Here is a 24905-nt window from a genome sequence, read left to right as displayed (position 1 = left end):
ATTTCTGTAGAAGGGTCTAGGCCCGAAACATCAGCCTTCCTGCTCCTCTGATGCTGCTTGGCCTGCTGTGTTCATCTAACTCTATACCTCGTTATCTCAGATTCTCCAGCATCTGCAGTTCCTGCTATCACAGATTCACTTGTGGTCTTTGAAGGGAATCGGATAAGTACCAAAAGGAAAATACTTGCCGGGCCATGACAAAATGCAGGAAATGTTAATAACTGCAGTTCTCCTGCAGAGATCAGAATAGCACAACCAGATAAATGGCTTCCTTCTGTTTTGCAACGACTCTATGATCACTCTGAGGCATCCATTGTTGTTTTGTCCTTCTTCTCTATCGATAGAGAAGGCTTCCCAATTTCTAGGGAGAAAGGACAATTCCAAAATCAATGCTGCAAAACCTTTTAAAACATTATAAGTGGGCCAAAAAATGCTTGTAGAATTGCCTCTGGAAGAATGTTTGGAAACAAGAATAAAAGCATTAATTACTTCATACCTGCTAATTTAAACTATTTACACTTACAATACCCAATTTAACAACTTCAGGCACCTTTTTTTATGTCAACAACATTTAAGGTCAATTTCCCACATCTAAAACATGAAATCATATTGCTTTCAAAATAATGTAGTAATGGTTCTGTTAAGAAAGGAGTTTTGTGTGTGCATCATCTGTCATAAATGAGTGGAAGTCTGTTGTATAAATTCTTCATCCAAATTTGCCGTAAGTTATGCCCCAATCATACCCAGGTAATTCTATCCTGTGGCATGTGGGAAACTTTCTGAAAGCCTCAAAAGAACAACAGGCACAGTGAATGTGCTAATCTGACAAAGCAGTATTTTTCTAACAGCAAACACAATGTATAAAGTTATAAGTATAAAGCATAATTGTATTGCACTTAGAGTAATATACAAAAGCAAAATTATTTTGCATGGAATTCTTGCAGAACCCAAGTTCTGGATCTTCATCATTTTCTCGTTTTGAAACATTGTTATTTTTGTTGTGATGCTGTTAATTACCTCGGCTGAAGAAATATCATCAGCTGTGGTTAAGGTCATTGTCTCTCTAGACCTATCTTCTCTGGCGAGTGTGGTAGAATCTGCAGCTTTCTGAATGGATGCAAATGTCACAGCCCCTGTTTGCAATGATTTTGATTGTATTGTGTGCATAGAACTATGCTGTTCTGTTGAGGTCTCGCTTGTTTGAAGATAAGCCTCCATTTTTGATGTAACATTTGTCAGTGAAAAACTGCAGCTCAGCTGGCTTTCATTCAATGTTAGAATAAGCTGGTTATCCAAATCCATCGGAGTTTTACATCTTATTTCATTGAGCTTCATAACCTTATTTTTGTTTCCCAAAATCCAATTTTTCAAATATAAAATCCAACAGTCACAGTTCCAAACATTATCGGACAAGTTAACTTTCTTTATACTTGGTAAGAAATCAAACAGTCCTTGTGGGATATTTTGCAACCTGTTTGATTCTAATAGAATGGTGGTCAGCTTATTCAGGTTGTTAAAAACATTTCCAGAAAGAGAATAAAGTTGGTTAGAATACAGTGAGAGGTATTGCAGTTTTTGAAGGTTACTAAATATATCATCGCTTAAAAAAGTAAGACGGTTTTTATGAAGGTAAAGCATTTGAAGATCATCAATGCCATTAAATGTATGCACTGATAGGATGGCAAGTTTGTTTTGGTTCAAGGTCAACAATTTTAAATTAGTCAAATTGCAAAATATATTATCTGGAAGATTGACAAGCTGATTATCATGTAAATATAATTTCTCCAGTTTCTTCATCTTACCAAATATGCTGACTGGAAGTTGCACCAATTTATTAGAACACATTGACAATATATGAAGATTGAGCAAGTTATGAAAAATTGTTGGTTGTACTTTCACTAATCTATTTTTCGCTATAATTAGTTTCTTCAGGTTCTGCAGTTGAGAAAAGGTATCACTAGAAAGATTTCTAATACAATTAACCTGAAGTAAAAGTTCAGTGAGATTTAATAGTTTATCAAAGAGGCCTGAAGGAATGTCATTAAGTTTATTTTCATATAGTCTAAGAATTTGAATATTTCTTAGCTTGTCAAATATGTTTGCTGGAAGAACACGAAGTTGGTTTCCCCCTAAATGCAATTTAATAAGACACCCAAGATGGTCAAAAATACCATTGGGAAGAGCTTCTAATTTATTTCGATATAAATAAAGTTCTTCTAGGTTAATAAGGTGATCAAATAGACCGGGATCCACTTTGGTCAGATTGTTCTTAATTAAATAAAGTTGTTTAAGATTAACCAATGTGTCAAGAACTCCAACAGGCAATATTTTCAGTAAACTGTTTGCCACCATTAGTGAACTAAGATTGTGTAGGTTATTGAAAGCTCCTTCAGAAACATCTGTTAGAAGACTGCCATTCAACACAAGTTGTTTCAAAGCTACTGGCCCTGCAAAACTGTTCGCTTCTAGCTTGGCAATCTTTGTGTTTACCAAGAACAGAATTGATAAATTTGCTGGTAAAAGCCCAGGTACTTTTGTGAGTATCTTTCCACTTCTGATTCCACAGTTTGCTGCAATTGTGGAGCAATCACATTCCTCAGGACAGCCGAAATATTGACTGATCATCTGCAAACTTACGAAGAGACATAAGCTCAGGACCATAGCCATTTCACCTGCAAATTCAATAGACATGTCAATGTTCCACTGAGAATACCTCAATAAAATTGAGAAGATTTTGGTACATTTTTTGTTGTTACCTGGATATGATAACATACAATGAGATTGGGAAAGGCAGACAAGTACCAGACAGAAAGGTAGTGAATTTCTGGAGTATTCTGGGATAGTTTCTTACAGCAATATGTCCTGGATGCAACAAGGGGACAAGAAATATTGGATATAGGAATGAGTATTGAGCCGGATTTAATTAGTAACCTAATTGTGCATGAACATCAAACAGTTATATGTAGCATTTGAAAGTAAAAAGCAAGAATCAGCTACTAGGGTTTTTGATTCAGGTAAAGCCACTTTAACAAGATGAGACAGAGACTGTCCACAGTGAACTAAGAAAATCTGCTAATGGGCAAAACAACTGAAGGATAGTGGACGATGTTTTTTTAGACATCACAATACAAAATCTGTTTATATCCTGAGAGGGAATAACAGCCATAGACAGCTAAAAAGAAAAGGGACAGAAATGCAAAATCAAGCACAGATCCTGCTGAATGGGAAAGATACAAAGACCAACAAAGGGCCACAAAGCAGCTTATAAGAGTTACTAAAAGGCATTATGAAAGCAAATTTGCCAGCAAAATCAAAATCATTCAGAAAAAAATTATAGTTACACAAATGGAAAGCAGGTGGTAAGGAGCAACATTGACAATATCGCACTTTAATGGTTCAATGACTATGAGAAAACGGCAGGCACGTTAAATGATTACTTTGCATTAGTATTTACAGTAGAAAAGGAGGATATCATGATAGGTAGGTCATGCCTGTCAGACTTCACTGAATTTTTTGAAGAGGTGACTGAGCTAGTGGATAGGTGTTGTCTGTAGATGTTGTTCATATGGACCTCCAGAAGGCATTTGATGAAATACCACAAAAGAGACTGTTACTAAGGTTAAAAATCCATGGAACTGAGGGAAATTACTGAGATGGCTGGGAAATTGGTTGAGTGGCAGGCAACAGAAAGTGGGGATAATGGGTGTGTGCTCAAATTGGCAGGATGTGATCAGTGATGTCCCACAAAGATCTCTGTTAGGGCCTCTTTATTCATATTATTTATTAATGACTTGGATAATAGCATAGAAAGTCAGATATTCAGATTTCCTGATGAGACAAAGTTTGATGGTATTATAGACAGGGTAGATGATTGCATAATATTACAAAGGGATATTGATTGAATAGATGAATGGGCAAAACTGTGGCAGGTGGAGTTCAATGTAAGCATGTGTGAGCTAATTCATTTTAAACCAAGAAAGGATCGATCAGGGTACTTTCTAGATCACATGAAGGTAAATGCAGTGGATGCCCAAAGAGTTCAGGTGCACAGATATTTTAAATGTCACAAATAAGTGCAGAAATAATCAAGAAAGCTAATGGAATGCTGGTCTGTGCACCTAGAGGAATGGAGTACAAAAATGTAAAAGTTATGGTGCGGTTACATGAAACCCTGGTTAGACCCCACTTGGAGAACTAAGCAGATCTGGGCACCACACCTTAGGAAGGAGATGTTAGCCTTAGAAGGAGTACAATGTAGGTTTACAAGAATGATACTTGGACTTTTATGAAAATTAAGCCTTTTTCTCTTGAATTTGGAAGGTTAAGAGGTGATGTTATTGAAGTCTTCAAGGTATTAACAGGAGAAGACAGAGTAAATAAGTAGAAACTATTTCTACTGGTTGGGGTTTCTGGAACTACGGATCATAGTCTAAGAATTACAGCCAGAAGAGTCAGGAGAGATGTTAGGAAGCTCTTCTGCACACAAAAGGCGCTAGATGTTTGGAAATCTCTTCCACAATGGCAGTGGATGCAGGATCAGTTGTTAATTTTAAATATAAAATACCTGCATTTTTGTTAGCAAACGTATTAAGGGATATGGGCCAAAGGCAGGTATGTGGAGTTAGGCCACAGATCAGCCATGATTTTGTTACATGATGGAACCGGCTTGAGGGGCTGAATGGCCCACTCCTGTTCCTATAACATGAAGAACTTACTGCTCTAATACAGATTTGTAAAAACAAGTTAAATGCTGAGCTCAAACATTCACAGAAAAGAAATTAAAGGGGCTAAAGGTGCCTCACGGAGAAAATATAAAATTTGATCAATGTACGTATGAATCCTTAAAAATGCAGTTGCCACAAAATAAGACTTTCCACAAATATTGAAAACTTTTTTTTAATTTTCATAAAAATATTACTTTCACTATTGATAATAGTTACTTGTTAAAATCATAAACTGAATAGTGAATATGCATCAAAATGGAGAAAGTTCAGTTGGTGGAAGGTGCTCTCCTCAAAGTATGTTTCCTCACCTTGTCCAGGGATATTATGACACAGATTTGGAGCAGGTGAGGCTTGAACTTTTGGCTCAAGCGAATAGACACTACCACTGCTAACCTAGAAAAGTGAAGTTTGACTAACCTCATGATCCTCAAGTGATTTTTTTTTGGTTGTGGAGTATGTCTGACACTATTGTTCATAGTTTTTTAAACACTTAGAAACTGAATGCAGGTTACATCTTCAAACTTTTTTTAAATGCACCTCTGTTAGAACAAAGGATATTTCAAACACACTTTCTCCTAGCTCCAGTGAATTGTATATATTTTTCTATTTACAAGTCATCTAATTTTGTTTTTGGTATTGATGAAAAATTCTGGTCATTTTCAAAACCTTTAATAGAAATTGACGGTTTTGCCACAATAGCTCAGTTGGATAAACGTTGTACCTACTTTTGAATTGAGCTGCACAGGTAGGTAAAGGCAAATAGTTTTAGGGTCATTTTGTACTGAGTTATCTCATTTCAGCCAAAACAGTTAAAGGGTCATAATGATTGACGTTGATGTCTCTATGTTTGGGAAAAAGTGATGGTGGGGATGTGCGGGAAATGTACTGCTCTGCGATTTCTAAACCAGTCGACTAAAAATTTTAGTATTCCAGTATGATAACACAACATTATCCCACTCCAAATTGTTAGAGTACACAGAGGATACTGGAACAAGTGCTGTGTTAAACATCTTTCAACTAGCTTACTCTCCAACTGCATAACTGCATTACCAGCTCCCGAGAAGTTGGGCTCTTTATTATAACCAGCTATACCAGAATCATTAAGATGACTTTTTATTTCCAACATTGTTTGCTCAGTTTTCAATATGCTTTTAAGTTAGATTGTCATTTATAATTTTGATATTTTCTGAAGAATTTTGTTTCCTGTATCAATGTACTAAACTTACATTCCATCCAAAATGTTTTATTGCAGCCAGGTCATTTATCCAAGTCATTTGAATATCACTCTCCCCTACACTATTTATTTGGACAGAAGCGGTATTTTTTCATAAATTTTATATTACATAACAGAAGTAAAATTTGAATGCCTTACCTCTATTAAGAGTAGGTCCACTTCACAGAAGAGTGAATCTATTTTAATAAATGACAGTTCTTAAGCAAGTAGTAAAGGGCAATCCAAGTCAATGACTTTGTAACTTCCAAACGGATGTGTGGCTATAAAACTCATATAGAATCATAGAAACATGATAAAGACATAGACAGGAAATCTTGCAAACAATGTCACATATGATGGTATGAATTTGCTATCCACAGTATAAGAGATAAACTGTGGATCAGTCCAAGCTACTATTAAAAATACATAGGTCAGTGATAGGGGAGGATGTTATGGAGTTATTTAGAGGATAACATGACATGCTGGGTGACTGAATTAACTATGAGTTTAGCTGATATTTTGTTTTAAAAACAGCATGTTGAGATTCAGTGTTTACGAAGTGTTGGGCCTTTTGGTAGATTCTCACCCATCTCTCTCTAAATCAGCAGTAGAGCGGTTATTAGCAATGGAAGACTGCAGAAAGGGAGAGTCAGGGAGGGAGATGTGGCACTTGGTACCACAAACGCTGCAGCAGATAGACCGGCATGAGTGTGAGACTTGTGCCCAGGCCCTGAAAAATCAGCAGAGTGAGTCATTGACACATTTTGGGGTTGGAGTGAGAAGGAGGTGTCTGAGGGTCACACTGGCTCAGCCTATAAATGGACTATTGCAGTGAACTCATTGTGTGTGCGAGCGAGGGAGGCAGCTGCATCACGCATGGCAGGTCAATAGTTAGGGAAGGGACAGGGAAGGTCCAATTGAAGAGTTTTAGTGTGCATCAACCTGGCTGTTAAAAAAAACTGCTACCTACTGCAGATCAGATGCTGCCAAAAATGTTTTCCCTACTGGAGATTAAGTTGTCGCGGGAGGAGCCAGTATGGAATAGGAAGAAGTCCAGGGCAGGGTGCGATGCGGTGCTTTGTGAGGATCATGCATTTCAGTTGGCAAATTGCAGCTGCTCTAGCAATGAGGTGCTCACATCATTGTCTACCTTCATCACACTGTTGACTTTGTGGGTCTGCAATGGTCTTAACAATCCTTAACAATCTCAGACTGTGCAGTAAAGGATTTGTCGGGGAGGACCCTGGCCACACAACAACATGGACCACAAGGACCATCAGTTGACACCAGCCAAAGAAAGATAGTTCAGGAGGAAGAGCATTTTTGGATCATTATTTGTTCAGAATGTGCATCCACCATCTCCAGATATCAGAGATAGCTAACAGAGGTAGTTACTGATCAGTGTGCACTTCGATAACATGAGCTGCAGTGCCATGGCTTAGAAGAAACCTCACATCAATTGTCCTCTCGAAAGCTACACTTGCACATCAGTGGCTCATTTTATTGATGCACTGGGGGATATTTACAGCATTTCTCAGGCCCCAATTCTTAAGTACATATGGCAGATGACAAATGCTCTGTCGAGAAAGATCAAGGAATTAATCAGACTCTCAACAGATGTTAATAGCCAAGCCTTTGCTCAGCTCCCACAAGTAAGGGGTGTAATCAACTACACACCACCATCACCCAATCATTAGGTCTCACTGGGAACAGCCAGCGGCATTTGTAAAACAGAAAGGTTTTCAATTCACTGTTACCAGAAGACATTCACGAGTGTGCTCATATTATGGGGAGTGGCACATCCATCTTAAAGAATTGTCAATTGCTTCTGCTCTTAAAGTCCCCTGTGCTAATATATGGTTTGATCCTGAGTGGCACAGTGCCTATATCCTTGACAAATCCAAGATTCCTGCTTCATTTCAAGAGCTGAATGCCTTTAAAGGATGGTTAATGTCAGACAAGGGCTGCCCTCTGCAACCATAACTGATGACTCAGTTCTGCAGGTGCCAACTAAGTCTGAGTATAGATACAGTACAGCCCATTCTTCTACCAGCACTATCATGGAGCAGACAATCGGATTCCTGAAGAAGAGGCCCTGATGCTTGGATCGGTCTGGAGGGGCCTTGCAGTAGATTCCAGAGTGAGCAACATACTCCTGGCATTTTGTGCCCTGCATAACTGGAACAGAAAAAGAGGGGACGTGATGGAGGTTGAAGAACTGTGAGAGTGTCAGCAGTCTTCTGAGAAGGAAGATGAGGACTTTGAGCCTGACAGAATGTTGCAGCATCAAGCACAATGGTTTCAGTAGATGTGAATTGGGTGGGGTCGTCATTCATTGCCTGTAAATTTGTTGTTATAAAGGCAAGTGACAACTATTTAACCTCGGAAGCAAATGCAGTTTTCTTTTGGGTAAAGAACTCAAAAGGACACAATTTGGAACTCCACAACTTCAAAGCATGGCTTTTGTCCTCCATCCCACTTTAACTCCCACTCCCAAGTCATGTCTTGTTTGAGTCTTGTTGACTTTGGGCTCAGCAGAATGCACCCAATTTCTCCTTCTCACACTTGAATAATGGCAAAGTACTGCAGATGCTGGAAATCTGAAACAACACAGAAAATGCTGGAGAAAGCAAGTCTAGCAGCTTATATTTATCCTTGATAATCTTTTTCTTTTCACATACCGAAACCGCCTTTGAACAAAAACCAAAAGAACTGCGGATGCTGTAAATCAGGAACAAAAACAAAGTTACTGGAAAAGCTCAGGAGGTCTGGCAGCATCTGTGAAGGAAAAAACAGAGTTAACGTTTCAGGTTCGGTGACCATTCCTCAGAACTGAAGACACGACGAATGAGCTGGAGGATGAAGTGGAACTGTGGAGTGGTGCAGCCCTGAGCCAGTGTGATGCGATGCTGTTGGAGAGAGATGTTGAGAGTGTGCATGTGATGCCACATTGCACAGAGTGTGGATCTCAGGATGCGGCGAGAGGCAACTGTCCGTGGAACGTTGAACATCACGGAGATATCTGTGATCCTAGGAGGATTCAAAACATGAGGGATGAACCTTCAGTTGGAATCCACGTGGGGTGAGTCTGAGCCGGAGGCAGTCACTGAGAAATGTGATATGGCTGTGGAAACGAGTTTTAGCAAATACCTAGTCAAACACCAGGAGTGACAGTGAAATTAATGTCAGTGGGCAAGAAGAAAGATTGAAATGGAAATCCCGTCAGAGAAAGGAGCAGAATTTCTTCAAGGTGGGCATGCCTAGAAGAGATGTGGCAGTGAGTTAAATACTAAATAAAAACCAAAAGTTCTGAGGAAGGGTCACCAGATGCGAAACGTTAACTCTGTTTTCTCCTTCACAGATGCTGCCAGACCTGCTGAGCTTTTCCAGCAACTTTGTTTTTATACCACCTTTGAACAGTTGTCCTCTGGGTTCCTTGATAGATTGCATCTAACTTCTCATTTCCCTCTCTTGGTCCTTCTTCCCTGGGCCCTGAATTGCTTCTAATCTTCAGATTTACCACTATTTCCGACATTCTTAGAAGCCATTTTCTTTGATCTAATGTAATCTTTGACTTGTTTTTAGTCTTAGTCATAGTCATAGAGTCCTACAGCATGGAGACAGGCCTTCAGCCCAAACAGGTCCATGCCGACCAAAATGTCCATCCACACGAACCCCAATTCCCTGCACTTGGCCCATATTTTTCTAAACCTTTCTTATCCATGTATTCATCCAAATGCCTTTTAAACCTTGTTAATGTACCCACCTCAAACACTTTTGCTGGCAGCTCATTCCATATGTGCACCATCCTCTGTGTAAAAAAAGTTGGCCCTCAGGTTCCCATGTATTCTTTCCCCTCTTACCTTAAACTGATACCCTCTAGTTTGTTTTAACAATTTTTGATTCACTTTTCCCTGAGGGTGCTTGTGCCTTAAACTAGGCAGGCAGGGGAATGGGAATATAAGAGAAGGCTCCGAGTTAGCTAGAGTGGATGAGGGATTAAGGAAGAAAAAGAGAATCAAGTCAGTAAATAAAAAGCAAGAAGAGGCTGAGCAATGTCACATTAAGGTGAGTGGAAACCAGGTAGTGACAGAAAATGAATGTTTAAAAACAAATGTTCTTCCAGTGGGGGTGTTAAGATTCAAAATGAAGGTATAAAAACTAGCATAAGGGCACTTTACCTTAATGCTCATAGCATTCAAAACAAGGTTGATCAGTTGAAGTCACAAATCATCGCGAATGGGTATGATTTAGTTGCCATTACAGACATGGTTACAGGTTTGTCACAAATGGGAGTTAAATGTCCAGGCATATCAGACTATTCATAAATACGGACAGCAAGGAAAGGGAGGTGGTATAGCTCTGATATTTAAGGATGACATCAGGGTGGTAGTGACAGATGATGTAAGTCCTGTGGAGAAAATGGTTGAGTCAATACAAGTGGAAATTAGAAATAGTAAGGGGAAAATGTCACTGATCGGCGTAGTCCATAGACCACCGAGTAATATTATAGTGGGGCGGGCAATAAACAAAGAAATAACGGATGCATGTAAAATATACTGATTGGTCAAACCAAGTTGGTCAAGGCAGCCTTGAGGAGGAATTCGTAGAATGTATTGGCAATAATTTCCTCGAACAGTATGTAATGGAACCAATGAGGGAGCAAACTATCCTAGGTCTGGTCCTGTAAAGTGAGACAAGAATAATTAATAGTTAGGGAACCCCTTGGAAGGAACAATCACAGTGTGGTTGAATTTAAAATACAGATGGAGGGTGGGAAGGTGAAATCCAATGACACTATCTCATGTTTAAACAAAGGAGACTACGATGAGATAGGGGAGGAGTTGGCTAAGGTAGATTGGGAGCAAAGACTATAGGGTGGGACAATTGAAGAACAGTGGAGGACTTTCAAAGCAATTTTTCACAGTGCTCAGAAAAAGTACATACCATGAAAAAGAAGGACTGTTGGAAAAGGGATAATCAGCCATGGATAAATGAGGAAATAAAGGAGAGTATCAAATTGAAAGCAAATGCATACAAAGTGGCAAAGATTAGTTGGAAATCAGAGGATTGGGAAATTTTTAAATGTCAACAGAAAGCCACAAAAAATCTATGAAGGTAAGATAGATTATCAGAGTAAACTAGCTCAGAATATAAAAACAGACAGCAAAAGTTTCTACAAATATATAAAACAAAAAAGAGTGGTTAAGGTACTTTAGAGAATGAAAAGGGGGATTTAAAAATGGGAAATGATGAAATGGCCAAGGCGTTCAACAGTTATATTGTGTTGGTCTTCGCAGTAGAGGACACAAAAAAAATGCCAATAATTGATGACAAGGAGGCTATGGCAGGTGAGGACCTAGAAACGATCATTATCACCAAAGAGGTAACGTTGGGCAAGCTAATGGGGCTAAAGGTATACAAGTCTCCTGGCCCTGATGGAATGCATCCCAGGGTACTAAAAGAGATGGCAGGGGAAATTGCAAATGTGCTCGTGGTAATTTATCAAAATTTGCTAAACTCTGGTGAGGTTCTGACAGATTGGAAAACAGCAAATGTGACTCCATTGTTTAAAAAAGGAGGTAGACAAAAGGTGAGTAACTATAAGGCCAGTTAACTCAACTTCTGTAGTGGGGAAAATGCTTGAATTTATCATCAAGGAAGAAGCAGTGAGACATCTGGATGGAACTTGTCCCATTGGCAGATGCAGTATGGGTTCAAGAAAGGTAGGTCATGTTTAACTAATTTACTGTAATTCTTTGAGGACGTCACGAGTGCTGTAGACAACAGGAAATTAGTGGATATGGTGTATCTGGATTTCCAGAAGGCATTTGACCAGGTGCTGCTCAAAAAACTGCTGCATAAGATTATTCATTCTGTTATGGGTCATGTTTTGGCATAAATAGAGGATTGGTTAACTAACAGAAAGACTGAGGATAAATGATGATAACAAGGTGTAGAGCTGGATGAACACAGCAGGTCAGGCAGCATCAGAGGAGCAGGAAAGCTGATGTTTCAGGTCTGGATCCTTCTTCAGAAATGGGGGAGGGGAAGGGGACTCTGAAATAAATAGAGAGGGGAAGGCGGATGGAAGATGGATAAAGGAGCAGATAGGGGGAGAGGAGACAGACAGGTCAAGGAGGCGGCGATGGAGATAGTAAAGATGAGTGTAGGTGGGGAGTTAGGGTGGGGGTTGGTCAGTCAAGGGAAGATGGACAGGTCAAGGAGGCGGGGATGAGGCTGCTAGGTAGGAGGTGGGGGTGGGTGTTGGTCAGTGAGGTGAGAGGAGCGGATAGGTGGGAGAAAAGACGGACAGGTCAAGGAGGCGGGAACGAGCTGGGCTGGTTTTGGGATGAGGTCGGGGGTGGGGACATTTTGAAACTTGTGAGGTCCACACCTACCCTACACCTCCCCCCTCACCCCCATCCCAGGCCCCAAGAAAACCTTCCACATTAAACAGATGTTCACCTGCACATCTGCTAATGTGGTATACTGTATCCGCTGTTCCCGATGTGGCCTCCTCTACATCGGGGAAACCAAGGGGAGGCTTGGAGACCACTTTGTGGAACACCTACGCTCGGTTCATGACAAATGACTGCACCTCCCAGTCACGAACCATTTCAACTCCCCCTCCCACTCCTTGGACAATATGTCCATCCACAACGATGCCACCCGAAGGTTGCAGGAACAGTACCTCATATTTCGCTTGGGAACCCTGCAGCCCAATGGTATCAATGTGGGCTTCACAAGCTTCAAAATGTCCCCACCCCCGACCTCATCCCAAAACCAGCCCAGCTCGTCCCCGCCTCCTTGACCTGTCCATCCTTTTTCCCACCTATCCACTCCTCCCACCTTATTGAACAACCCCCAACCCCACCTCCTACCTACCAGCCTCATCCCTGTCTCCTTGACCGACCAAACCCCATCCTAACTCCCCACCTACACTCACCTTTACTGCGTCCATCCCCGCCTGCTTGACCTGTCCGTTTCCTCTCCATCCATCTGCTCCTTTATCCACCTTCCATCCACCACACCCACCCCCCATTTATTTCAGAGTCCCCTTCCCCTCCTCCATTTCTGAAGAAGGGTCCAGACCCGAAACGTCAGCTTTCTTGCTCCTCTGATGCTGCCTGACCTGCTGTGTTCATCCAGCTCTACACCTTGTTATCTCAGATTCTCCAGCATCAGCAGTTCCTACTAGTTCCCACTATCTCTGAAGATAAATGGATGTTTTTCTGGTTGGTAATCACTGGCTAGTGGTGTGCCTCAGGGATCAGTGTTGGTACTGCAATTGTTTATAATTTATGGTTGGTTGGACTGGTGTTGTCCCAGTCGAATTGGTGGTTCTCCTTATCCATGTGGATAGAGATGAGTGAGTATTGGTCGTGTCTTTTTGTAGCCAATTGATGTCTATTGTACCCTTGTTGTTAATTTCCTTCCAGTTTGTCCGATGTAGTGTTTGTCATGGTCTCTGCAGGGAATCTTGTGTGCGGCACACAAACCCATATCAACCCAACAACAACTGCTCACCCAACCCAAAGACCCACTACACTACACCCCGTATACACTCCACTGCGATGGAAAACTGGAAGTGAGGTAATCCAGCTCAACGGACTCCAGAGTTTAAAAACCAGGTGGGAAAACACAATGGTGCTTCATCAGAGGCTGCACTGATGATGTTGCCCAGCAAGGTAATGAAACGTCTGCGGAACAACAATGAACCAGCTCGGTGAGCCAACCAACCACAACCCGAGCTACAAATCTACTCCAAAACCTTGTTTACAATTTACATAGATGATTTAGAGTTGGGGACCAAGTGTAGTGTGTCAAAGTTCGTAAATGGCACCAAGATGAGCGATACAGAGGACACTGAAAGTCTGCAGAGGGATAGATAGATTAAGTGAGTGGACAAGGGTCTGGCAGATGGAGTATAATGTTGGTAAATGAGGTCATCTATTTTGGGAGGAATAACATCAAAATGGGCTATTATTTAAATGGTGAAAAATTGCAGCATGCTGCTGTGCAGAGGGACCTGGGTGTCCTTGTGCATGAACTACAAAAACTTGGTTTGCAGGTGCAGCAAGTAATTAGGAAGGTTAATGGGATATTGTCTTTCATTAGTTTAAAAACAGGGAGGTTATGCTGCAGTTGTATAAGGTGCTGGTGAGGCCTCATCTGGAGTACTTTGTACAGTTTCCTTACCAGAGAAAGGGTCTACTGGCACTGGAGGAGGTTCTTACAAACACATGATAATGGCAGCAATCCTGTAATTACTACTTTCAAGGTCCAACTTTTAATTTACTTCCGAGCCTCCTGAAACCTCCTTTTAGGACGTGATTCTCCTTCCTACCTAATTCATTAGGTAGCAATATGGACCACGATCTCTGGCTATTCACCCAACCCCAGGACAATATCCTGCCACTACTCTGACATCCTTTGCCTTGACCCCAAGGAAGCAACACATCATCCCAGAGTCACATCTACGGTGACAGAAACTCTGTTTTGCTAACCAGGGATCCGCTATCGCTATTATTCTTCCATTGTTCTTCATCGTCTCTGCGCAGCTGAGGGGCCTGTAGCACCATGGACTTGGACTTAGACACCTGGCCACACTCCTGTGAGGAATCATTGCCTTGACCAGGATCTAAAGCAGAAATTCCTTTGGTGAGTGGCAGATAGTAAGAGAAGATATTAGCATTTATCAAAATGACCAAGAAATTGACAAAGTGAAGGTAGAATAAGAGTAAACAGGATAGGTATATAAAATGCTCGACAGATGTGTAGAAAAGAGATCAGTAAAGGGACCTCTAAAGATGAGAAATTACAATGGGAAAATGAAGGAATTATAGATATTAACTTAGATAAATAAATAGGATAAAAAACACAAAACAATCTAGAAATACCAACCTGTCTAGTTCAAGAAATGGTTTCACCATCACTTTTCCAAGGACAACAAATACTAGGTTTGCCAGTGGCATTTACGTGAATAAAATAATTTATAAATTTATTTCTAACTAGACCTTTTAGATGTTTTTGTGTCTTTTATCCAAGCAAACATTACCTCTTCAATAACTCCAGCACGGGATATTTAAACAATGATTTTACGTAAAGAAATCCATACTGGCTGGCTTTATAATCCACATTTGTTTGTGATACAGATAATTCAATCCAATATTTATTGTTTTATTATAGTCAGGGGCTCAGTTTTCTGCCATGGAGCTTAATGTGACTGAATAATGATTCTTGAATCACCAATCTTTGCGCACATGGAGCAGGATTTCCCAGCAGGTGGGCAAGTTGTTGTCATTTTGAATGATTGGCAACAAGCATGTCCCAGTCACTACTGAGCACATTACCGTACTTCAAGGAGAACTTCAGAATACCCCAAAGCATTTTTTGTCCTCTCTGGAACACTGAAAACAGGATCTGGCAGGTGAGATGCTTTCTGGCTGTTGAAATAGTATCTAGTCCTTCAAAGTTGATGGCGAATGAGTTTTGTCTGAATACATGTGGAGCTGGCTTCAAGGTCAATATTGTTTAACACTGAACCCAGAGGATGCTACATAGGCATTAGAGATACAATTTTTATAGTTGTCTTGTGTGTCATAGATACACAGTCCAAATTTCAGTGCAGTACAGGAAATGTGATAATGTCAACTATGCTGTACATTAGGACTCCTGTTGACTTGTGTTGATTTTTGCTGTCAAACAATCACTGCTGGAATATGTAGAAGGTTGAGCTGACAAACATGATCCAGTGCTGAATCATCTTATCAATGACAGCCTCAGGGAGGTGACTGCCAAGATAAAGAAAATACCCAACATATTCAAAAGTCTCTTTCTCAACACGAGAGATAGATTATTTAGCTGAGATAACAAGGTGCAGAGCTGGATGAACTCAGCAGGCCAAGCAGCATCAGAGGAGCTTATGGGTAAGTTAATATATTATGCTTTGTCCTGGCAAAATTCAAGGACAGAGTTTCTTGCATGCAGAATTGAAGATTTTGAGAATGGCATGTAAATATGATGCAGATGGGCAGGGTTACAACACTGCAGTTATCTGCAAACCGCAGGTCATCTAAATCTATAGTGGAGTATAGCTTTGGCACAGAAGTGACTGAAGTTAAAGAGTTTTCCATTTATTGTCTATTGCCGTTAAACACTTATCAAAATTAAGATGAATGAATTGTCTTTTGCAGAGTTTAATTAAGTTTCCTCCCCAACATGGAAATAAAAATTAACTTTAAGTTACAGTCACAGATTTGAAAAATGTTTATTCTTTTGTAATAAATCATAAGAAGAACTTACAAGATGGGGTCATGATCAGAATAGTGTTACATGACTTAAGAGCATGCCGTAATAAAATTGAATGAACGTTAAGAATGTACATAAAGGAAATTTACTACCAAATATATACATCACAATTAAGATCTATGCAAATCAAAATAAATAGAATAAATTACAGGTAGAAAATGTCATCTTATATACAAAATTTTGAAAAAAGTTATGTCATTTCAAGATAGAAAGCAAATTTGGGAAGCTAGAATGTTTTATTTGGTTAAATATTTTCATGCATTATTTGTATTTTAGAATTTCCAGCATGGCATAGATTTGAAGCATTAAAATAATTAGGTTTCCAAAAAAAAGTCCTGCAAATGATACATTCTAAAATAAAAATTTCCCTGAGGAATAAGGTTTAAATATAACAAATTACAAAAACGTATATTTTTACTTAAATAAAAGTAAGTGATATTTTGTTTTTTGTAAAATGTTTCCTAAATCAGTGTGTTATTGGCTCTCTTTGCTTCCATTATCACCTAAATAAACAAAGTAGTTTCAATGGTTAATTGCCAGCATAGCTAATGCTCTTATTCAAATATATATTTATCAAAAAAATACAGCATTCCAAAGTTTTAACATAAAACAAAAAGCAAATGATTGAACATGACAGATTCATCAGGATGAAATAGATAGGCATGCAGAGTTATTCTAAAAATCTTGAAATCACTTCAAACTTTAAAAAAATACTGCTTAACTAACTGCTTACTCTTTTTTTAGATGTTCTTGCAGCAGAGAACAGATTAAAAAAATGGAAATTAAACAGTAAATAGATTTCTATGTTAAGTCAGTACATCAAAAAAGATTAAAATATATATTCTATGTAAAGATATCCAGTTTCATGACAATTAGTTTCAAATGGCCAAGAACAGAAAGCTTGACATTTATGAACTTGTCTCAAAAGCACTGAAATAATTTCACTTTCTAGGAATACTTACTGAATGTGGAGTGTTGCAACTTAAACAAAATTTTACACTAAGCCACAGAACACAGATAAACAAATTGGTTACAAAAGTATGTTTTAAGAAATGTCTTCAAGGCAAAAAAGACAGGTAGCAAGGTAGACAGGTTGAAGGAAGGTACAGCAGACCCTACAGCCTTGGTAATGTACCAAATTAGCAGGCTTATGTTTATTCTACTGATGGGAAATCACTCTGGACTGACTGTGAGCCAATCTCCTATTAAAGTGAATGGAACCATTTCAGGACACAAACAACTACTCATAACTTAGAAAAAAATGACAAAGGTTGTTCGGATCACAGATAGACCTGGCCAATTTCTATTACAGGTACACATATTTGTAGCTGAGGAGCTATTTTGCATAAAATAATTCTTCTCACAGACTTCCCTCACTTCCATTTAAATTGGATCAAAATCTTTGATAAGACAAATATTAAAATGTATTTTCATGAAATTAACAATGAACCCTATCAAGTCAAAACGTGAAGATACAGATAAACAAGTGAATATCGTACAACATAAGTACAAAGGACACACAATCATATAGAATTGATTCCTCAGCAGACAATGAGTTTATACAAGATACAAATTCATGAAAAATGAATAGGGCACTTGCTTCTTTGAAGAATTTTACAGCAAATTCTATTGAAAACCTCAGGATAAGCTCAAATGAAAACTGACACACAAAAACAAGTGTTGAAATTGTAGATGGCAGGGATGGATGGAGGTAGGAATTAATGTATGAATCTGTATTTTTTCATTTTTTTTAATGATTCATCAATTACTAACAGTAATGACATATAAAATAGCTGAAACTACACATCTGGCTTGAATCTATTGAGCATAAATAATTTAAAATTTTAAAAATTAATAAAAGGTTAATAATAGGATAAGTTGCATAAATTCCTAAAACAACTTTGAAATGCATGCATATGAGATTAACCAGACAAAAGACTGTAGAATGCCCTTGTTTTTGATCCACCAATCTGAACAGAATTATAATATCAATCCTAATGTTGCAATTCACTTTAGCAGTGACCAGTCTTGGGCTTGGTCCAACAGAAGTTGGATTGGTTAATAATAGATATTCTTGATCTTGTCATAGTAATGAATGGTTGTCCACCTGAAATCTATAAACCTGAAATCATTCTATATGGAACAGATCTGAAAAAGTGCCATTTCAATTTCTTGAACTAAAGAGAAATCAGATGCTATTTTGGTTCTTGTTGAAAACTGTTTAAAATTTCCTCCATTGTCTTTAGTTGTACTTCTTACCATATTTACATATGTGCAAACTGTTCAAATAACTTCCTTAATTCCAGTGCTGCTAGTTGCAACAATCTTAAACACTGAATCTATAAAGTGTACTCGAGTCTTCATAGCCAAATTGATGGGATAATTTAAAAGTGACACTGCAAGTGCAAATCGACATGCCTATCCCATGTCATTATAAACATCAAAATGGAACAAGTGTTCATCAGTCAAAGAACTCTCACTATTTACCGTTACAAAGAGCTGAGAATTGAAGGAAGTACAATCAACACAATTTTACTTTGCACATAGTCGACTTTCACAACTTGGAAATCGATTATTTGATGGGTATTTATACTCAATTAGCCTCTTCCCACTCTAATCTCTTCTTAATACCCTTCCCTCTGTATCATTTTATCACCAGTAGCTCATTAGTGAATCCAATCATCCTTAGCCTGCATCAATGCTGCCTGTTTCAAACACATACACCTTTAATGCAATAAAATATCTTTAAAAAACTAACACAACACCAAAATAAGAATAAGTGACCAAAAGCCTGATCATAAAGATGAAAGAAAGAGGTTGGGAGGCTTAAGGAGATAATTACAGAGAATAGGGCTTGGATAGCAGAAGGCACTGTTGGCAATGGTGGAAAGAATGATGCAGTGAAATTTGTGGTAAAGGAACAGACTTTCAGCAGAATCAAAGACATAATCATCCCGCTCACTGGAAGAGTGAGTTCCACATTTTCACAATTCACTGTGAGAAGGAACTTCTACTAAATTCTATACTTGATCTGTCAATAGCTAATGTTTATTTATGCCTCCCTGTTCTGGATTCACCACACATATTTTTCAATTTGACTCTATCAAATCCCTTTAGACTTTTAAAAGCCTCTATTAGATACCCTCCTAGACTCTTTTCCAGATAGAATATGCCTTAACTTTCTACTGACAGTCACATTCTCTCAACTCTGGTAACATTTTTTAAAACATCTATTCTGCACTTACATCCAAACATTTGTATCATCGTTTGGATGCATCTCTCTGATGGCAGGATTATAACTCAAATAAACTATTCTGAGGAAGTAGGCAAAATGCCCACTCATTTGCTCCTAACACAAGAGTTTCATTCACAAGAGCACATACTGAGAAATTACATCTATCCCTTACTTAACTCTCAAGCCATTAAAATTCATGCATTAAATACTGTGGACTCCTTGCAAGTAAGCCTCTATATTACACTACATGATTGACATTACTGCAGTGACCTTTCAAATCTACATAATTGTAAAACTGCAGTACAGCACTGTTGATTTTAGTTTGGATTCAATTAGGAAAACCAGTAATAAAATTTGGCTTTGTGCTGCAACTAATTTTAATGAAGTTTATCTATTTTGTAAAGGAAAAGGAAATCTGATGGCCACTGTAATAAGTTTTAGTCCCCAATAAAAATTGTTTTTTCCTATTTGATCTTTACAATCTGGAGACTTGAACTGGTGTTCAGAGACTGGTCAGCTGAGCTGCATACATGCAGTTAGGCACAAATAAGAAGCATTTCATTCCTTCAAACAGCTGTACAACCTTGCTTGCTTGTTACAATTAGTATTAAAATGTACTCAAATATACATTACTTTTTGGCTGGAATATAACATTAATGAAAATAATTCTTATATGAAAATTGACCAATAGTTGCATAAAATATTCATCCATTTTTTAAAACAATATTACTTTAAGTTTATTGTTTGAAATATATTAAAATTGCTTCATCTCCACCTCAAATTTATTTTTGAAAGCATGCTTCTGTATAATCTGAAAGTCCCTCCATGTCCCCAAAAGGTAGAACTAATTGCTAAATTACAAACTCTTCAAATACAATTTATATAATCTTGGCTAATCATTTTGCCCTTTCTCATTATTGTTATATCCCACCATGAGATCAACAAATTGTATTGTTGACTTGAATCAGGGTATTTTTTGTTCATCTACAGTAATTATTTGGCATGCATTGTTCCTGTGGGATTTTGTTTTTGCTTCTGTGATTGTTTTGGGCTTTGGAGGCCAATCAGGATCCAGCAATAATTCCTGGGCTACGTGCATATACTTGGCCTTTGGTCTTCGTTTATCAGAGCAGAAGATAAACGATAAGCACCTCTTGCCTTTCCGATCAAGGACCTCCTTTGAAATGCAAAATAAAATGCTAATATCAAGATACTTATTTAATTAAAGCATTAAAAAATATAATACGTTGTGCTTACAGTATGGTAGCAATCTAAGGCTTGTACTGATTTTCATTTTAATTATCTCCATGACATATGATTAGCCATACCACAAATTCCAATATTTCTAAAGCTTTGTTCTGTCATAAGTTCTATTTACTAAAAAAAAAATTACCCAAGTGAGTTACAAATCTGACTTAACTGTCCTCAACCCAACGGGGGTCTTTATGAGGATTGCGCCTTGAAGAAACTCTTCAAATACAATTTATATAATCTTGGCTAATGACCATAGAGACCGAATGTTAGCCAAGTTGTTGGCCAAAGTGATCCTTAGTTTAGACTGAAAGATAGAAAATGTACCAGAGCAAAAGGTTCTAGTTGTTTTCCACTCATATTGTTTCTGCTCCAATATCTAACAATACAATATTGTAATTCAGGACACTTTGTGATCTGAATTGGCTACTCTGTCTTTTGCTCAATTTCACATGTTCATTTCAATTTTGCAATAGACAGGACTTCAATTTTTTTTTAGTCACTCATGGGACGTGGGCATCGCTAGCCAGCCAGCATTTATTACCCATCCCTAGTTACCCTTGAGAGGGTAGTGATGCTGACCTGCCTTCTTGAACCGCTGCAATCCATATGCTGTAGGTTGCCCCACATTGCCCTTATGGATAGAATTCCAGGACTGAGGAAGGGTCAGTGAATCCAGAGTGTTGGCTCTGCTCTATCTCCACAGATGTCGCCAGACCTGCTAAGTTTCTCCAGCAATTTCTGTTTTTGTTTCAGATTTCCAGCATCAGCAGTTCTTCGGTTTTTTTCAAATCACATTGTTTATGCTTATTTTGCAAGGAACTGAAGGGATTAGCCGCAATGGTCTGTCATGCAGGTCTGTCAATAAAACGAGGTATCATATTTTCTTCCCTAGGGTGTGAGTCTCAAGAAACCATCTTTGGTTATTTTCAAATGAATGGGGGTATCCTGGCATAAAGCTGATAGAGCCAATTGGAATCAATCATCATTAAACCATGTGCAGTGGTATTCTACACAGAAGAATTCCGGCTATTCTGACCATATATGGGTATTGTTGTTAAATTTAATTACCTATATCGTTTTCTTTAAAACACTTACATCACCTCAAGCATAGGTTTATTCTGAATTACAAAATAAGCTTTTTTTTTTGAAGTGCATACACAGACTGTATAAAGTAGTTCCAAATGTCGTCGCACAATAACCGAATTGGTAGCAATATTCACATCCCATGAACAAGGAGACAGTAAATGCCAAAATTTAAGTGGCAAAGATGTTACAATTATTCTACCATTGTAAAACTCAACTCATGAAACTAGATTGTTGAAATCAGTTTTAGATCAGAGATGTTTAACAGTAACAGTAGAAATGTAAAGATTTTAAAAAAGTACAAAATGCAAACACTGCTTTGAAATCCACATGAAGCGCATCCCCAGCTGTCTCAACATTTTACTTATAAAGTGAAGCTTAGTCATTGCGTTAGCTTTTCATAAAAAAAACAAAGTCCTTCATATATGATTAAACTGGTTAATGCTTCCTAATAGCAATTTGATGAGGGGATCTTCTAGCAATGCAACTTACACAACGAATAGCAGGAGAAGGGTGAAAAGCAGAGAAACAAATCATGCTTTTTCTTTGCTGGACAAGTAATTTGGAGTTACGTACTGAACTGCAGGAAAACAACAGAAGGATGTAAAGTCCAACCTGTTCGTAAATGGCTGTGAAATGATTAAGTTCGAGTCCCTGTTTCTTGAACACAAGTTTCCATAGGATCAAGTCAAGTAGAATAGTCTGTGAGATATTGCAGTAGGTGGGAAGAATAAAGACTAAATAAAAATTAATTTACGCATGCAAATTATCAATTTCTAACATTCAATTAATTGCAACAGTGTAAAACATTAAGCAAACGCTGGCAGTGATTGCTAAAGATTCAAGGGGCCAGATTTTAGCTACTAAGGCAGGTAACTGAACTCAGGATGCACAGCACATTACAGGGTGTGTGTGTGTGTGTGCTGAAGTAGGTTGATTAGAAGGCTCACAAATGGTTCTTTGGGATTTGTTCCAACTGTTAGGCATTCTAAGATCATACTGTCTCTCACACTTCTATATGATACCTCATCTAGCAAATGTACCATCATACCTTCCATGCCATATTCACGTCAATGCAAGCCCCCATCACACTTCAATAAATCCCTATCCAGCCTCCACTTGGGCAGACCTCAGGAGAATGCCAAGAAGAAAAAATAATCTTTTAAACAATCTACTACACTCTCACTCCTACATACCTGGACTCAGAAAAAAAATCCCACTCATAAAACCCATTCAGAAGTTTTAAAGCTCGAGTGGTTAATCTCTAATAAAACCAAACTTCTTTTCAGACCCAACAAAGGTATTTAATCCTTTTATAGACTCTTTAAATTCTCAAATCAAATTGTAAATTCAACAACCTGCTAATATAACTAGTTTTGTTTTGAAACTCAGCCAATCATTCATAATTATATAACAAACGCATTGGGAAACGTCAATAAAGAGGTCGAATGAAATTACATGACCGGAAGCTATTTTTTTCCAACTTACAGTGTCAATCAAAACAGTGCTACAGAACTTATTTACTGCTCCAGCTTGCTTTTCTTAAGTTTAAAAAGTGGCGCATTTAAAAACTTCAGATCATGGTAAGTACATCGAGCTCTGGGATTTCCTCCAATGTGAATCATGCCTTGCCCCCTTTACCCTACAGGAAAAAAATGAGATGTGTTATAAACTGGGGTGGCATTTCCACTTCTGGCTTCTGCCTACAATTCTAAAGGTTCCTGGAGTTTCACTGACTCTGCTAAAATCTGGCCCAAAGTGTACACATCAATTTATAGTTAATAAATATTGAGAAAAAACAAAAGTGATTTTAATTATTGATATGACAATGTCTAATTATAATGTTCTAAAAATACTGCAACCAAAAGCAATGACAGAAGTCACAAAGGCAACAGTGAATGATATTTTGGGATAACCTGCATAATATTTAAAAAGAAACATTGTAAGGAATAAGAAACATATCCTTATTTTAAGAACTATTTAGCTCAAAAGGAGGAATTAAACCACAGAAAGTGCATTCTTCAAAACAACTAGCTTCATCGCTGCCAGAGAAAATCGATATATTTGGTCAGGAAACACAGTTGTTGCATGGACTCAGGGCCACTCACCAAAGTATGCTTGCTTCATCAACTGTACTATGATTCAAGTTATAGGGAAGGATTGCTCATGTCCCAGGGAGCTCCATTTACTATACTAGAGACCAGTACGTCAGATAATCATGACATCCAATAAGGAGCTATCTAACCATAAAAAGCCCTCTATCAAATGAGCATGTAGCAATACCAGCACCAACCTAGTTGATTAGACAGGATGTTTAAAACAGTCAATGCATCTGCTTTAGGTTCATGCAATACATGTAGCAGAGCAACAGAGAGGAATGAATGAATGTTGACTATAAGAGATTATACTTATACTATAAAGACTATATTTTAACAACCTTCTGTTACCTGATTGAATTTTTAGATGAAGTAAGTCAAACATGCTGGTTCCTTAGAACCAGACACAGCATGACAAGGGGGGCGACTGCTGTTATGGGAAGAAAACCTGTTCATCGGGATTGGGAGCTGCTGGGAAGGTGGGTAACTGTATTTGTAAGAGGGTGACACGGTACAGCATGGATGGGAATGTTGTAATGCAGGGGATGCGGTTCATCTATGGTCAGGAGCACTCTGGCTCCAGAGAAAGCATGTATGACCACATCTGCCATGGTCACTTCATACGCCAGGGGCTGGGAGGAGAAAAGATGGGCAGATGAAGGCTAACATAGATTGTTGCGTGGGAACCTGGAGATGTATGAAGCCTATGGCGTTCTCAGAAAGGGCTATCACAACCTGGGAATGAGAGGCCTGCAATACTCACTAATGTGAAGTCATTTAAAGGGGGAAAATAATTACTCATAGAACCATGCACTGTACAGGACAGAGACCAGAAGAGTCCCTAATGCTTAGGCTCCATGGAAGCATTACACCTCCCTAAGATATCACTGACCATCTCATTCATACCAACACTTTTGGACACAGAGGCCAAGGGAAAATACAGGAAAGTTTCAGAACAAGGAGCAGTGGTGTCAACAGAAGCCATA

General features: G+C 38.5%; 2 protein-coding genes across 5 annotated transcripts in view; both read right to left on the bottom strand.

Moving 5' to 3' along the window:
• Window positions 1-67: 67 nt before the first annotated feature.
• On the bottom strand, window positions 68-6200 carry LOC109931700 (leucine-rich repeat-containing protein 15-like). The gene is made up of 2 exons (XM_020530966.2): window positions 6097-6200; window positions 68-2672 (listed from the first exon to the last, which is right to left on the bottom strand). Exon 2 carries the CDS (start codon window positions 2665-2667, stop codon window positions 754-756), a length of 1914 nt encoding a protein of 637 aa, XP_020386555.2. The 5' UTR covers window positions 2668-2672; window positions 6097-6200; the 3' UTR covers window positions 68-753.
• Window positions 6201-16194: 9994 nt separating this feature from the next.
• atp13a3 (ATPase 13A3) overlaps window positions 16195-24905 on the bottom strand; it is a 129628-nt gene continuing 120917 nt past the window's right edge. The window contains exons 32-34 of one of the 4 annotated variants that reach the window (XR_007263487.1): window positions 22439-22525; window positions 21320-21595; window positions 20556-20663 (exon numbers count right to left, since the gene is read on the bottom strand). Coding sequence is in view for 2 of the 4 variants with exons in the window: in XM_048604249.1 (XP_048460206.1) it covers window positions 20451-20663; window positions 22400-22525 (339 nt within the window). In the remaining 2 variants the exon portion in view is untranslated. Of the gene's footprint in view, window positions 20664-21319; window positions 21596-22399; window positions 22526-23311; window positions 23466-24905 lie in introns of all 4 variants that reach the window. The other 3 variants (XR_007263488.1, XM_048604250.1, XM_048604249.1) reach the window with 3 other exon arrangements.

The sequence above is a fragment of the Rhincodon typus genome, chromosome 13 (assembly GCF_021869965.1).
Source record: "Rhincodon typus isolate 14 chromosome 13, sRhiTyp1.1, whole genome shotgun sequence".
Taxonomy (NCBI): domain Eukaryota; kingdom Metazoa; phylum Chordata; class Chondrichthyes; order Orectolobiformes; family Rhincodontidae; genus Rhincodon; species Rhincodon typus.
Note: the sequence above shows the minus strand (reverse complement) of the source record. Positions and strands in the feature narration are given on the sequence as shown.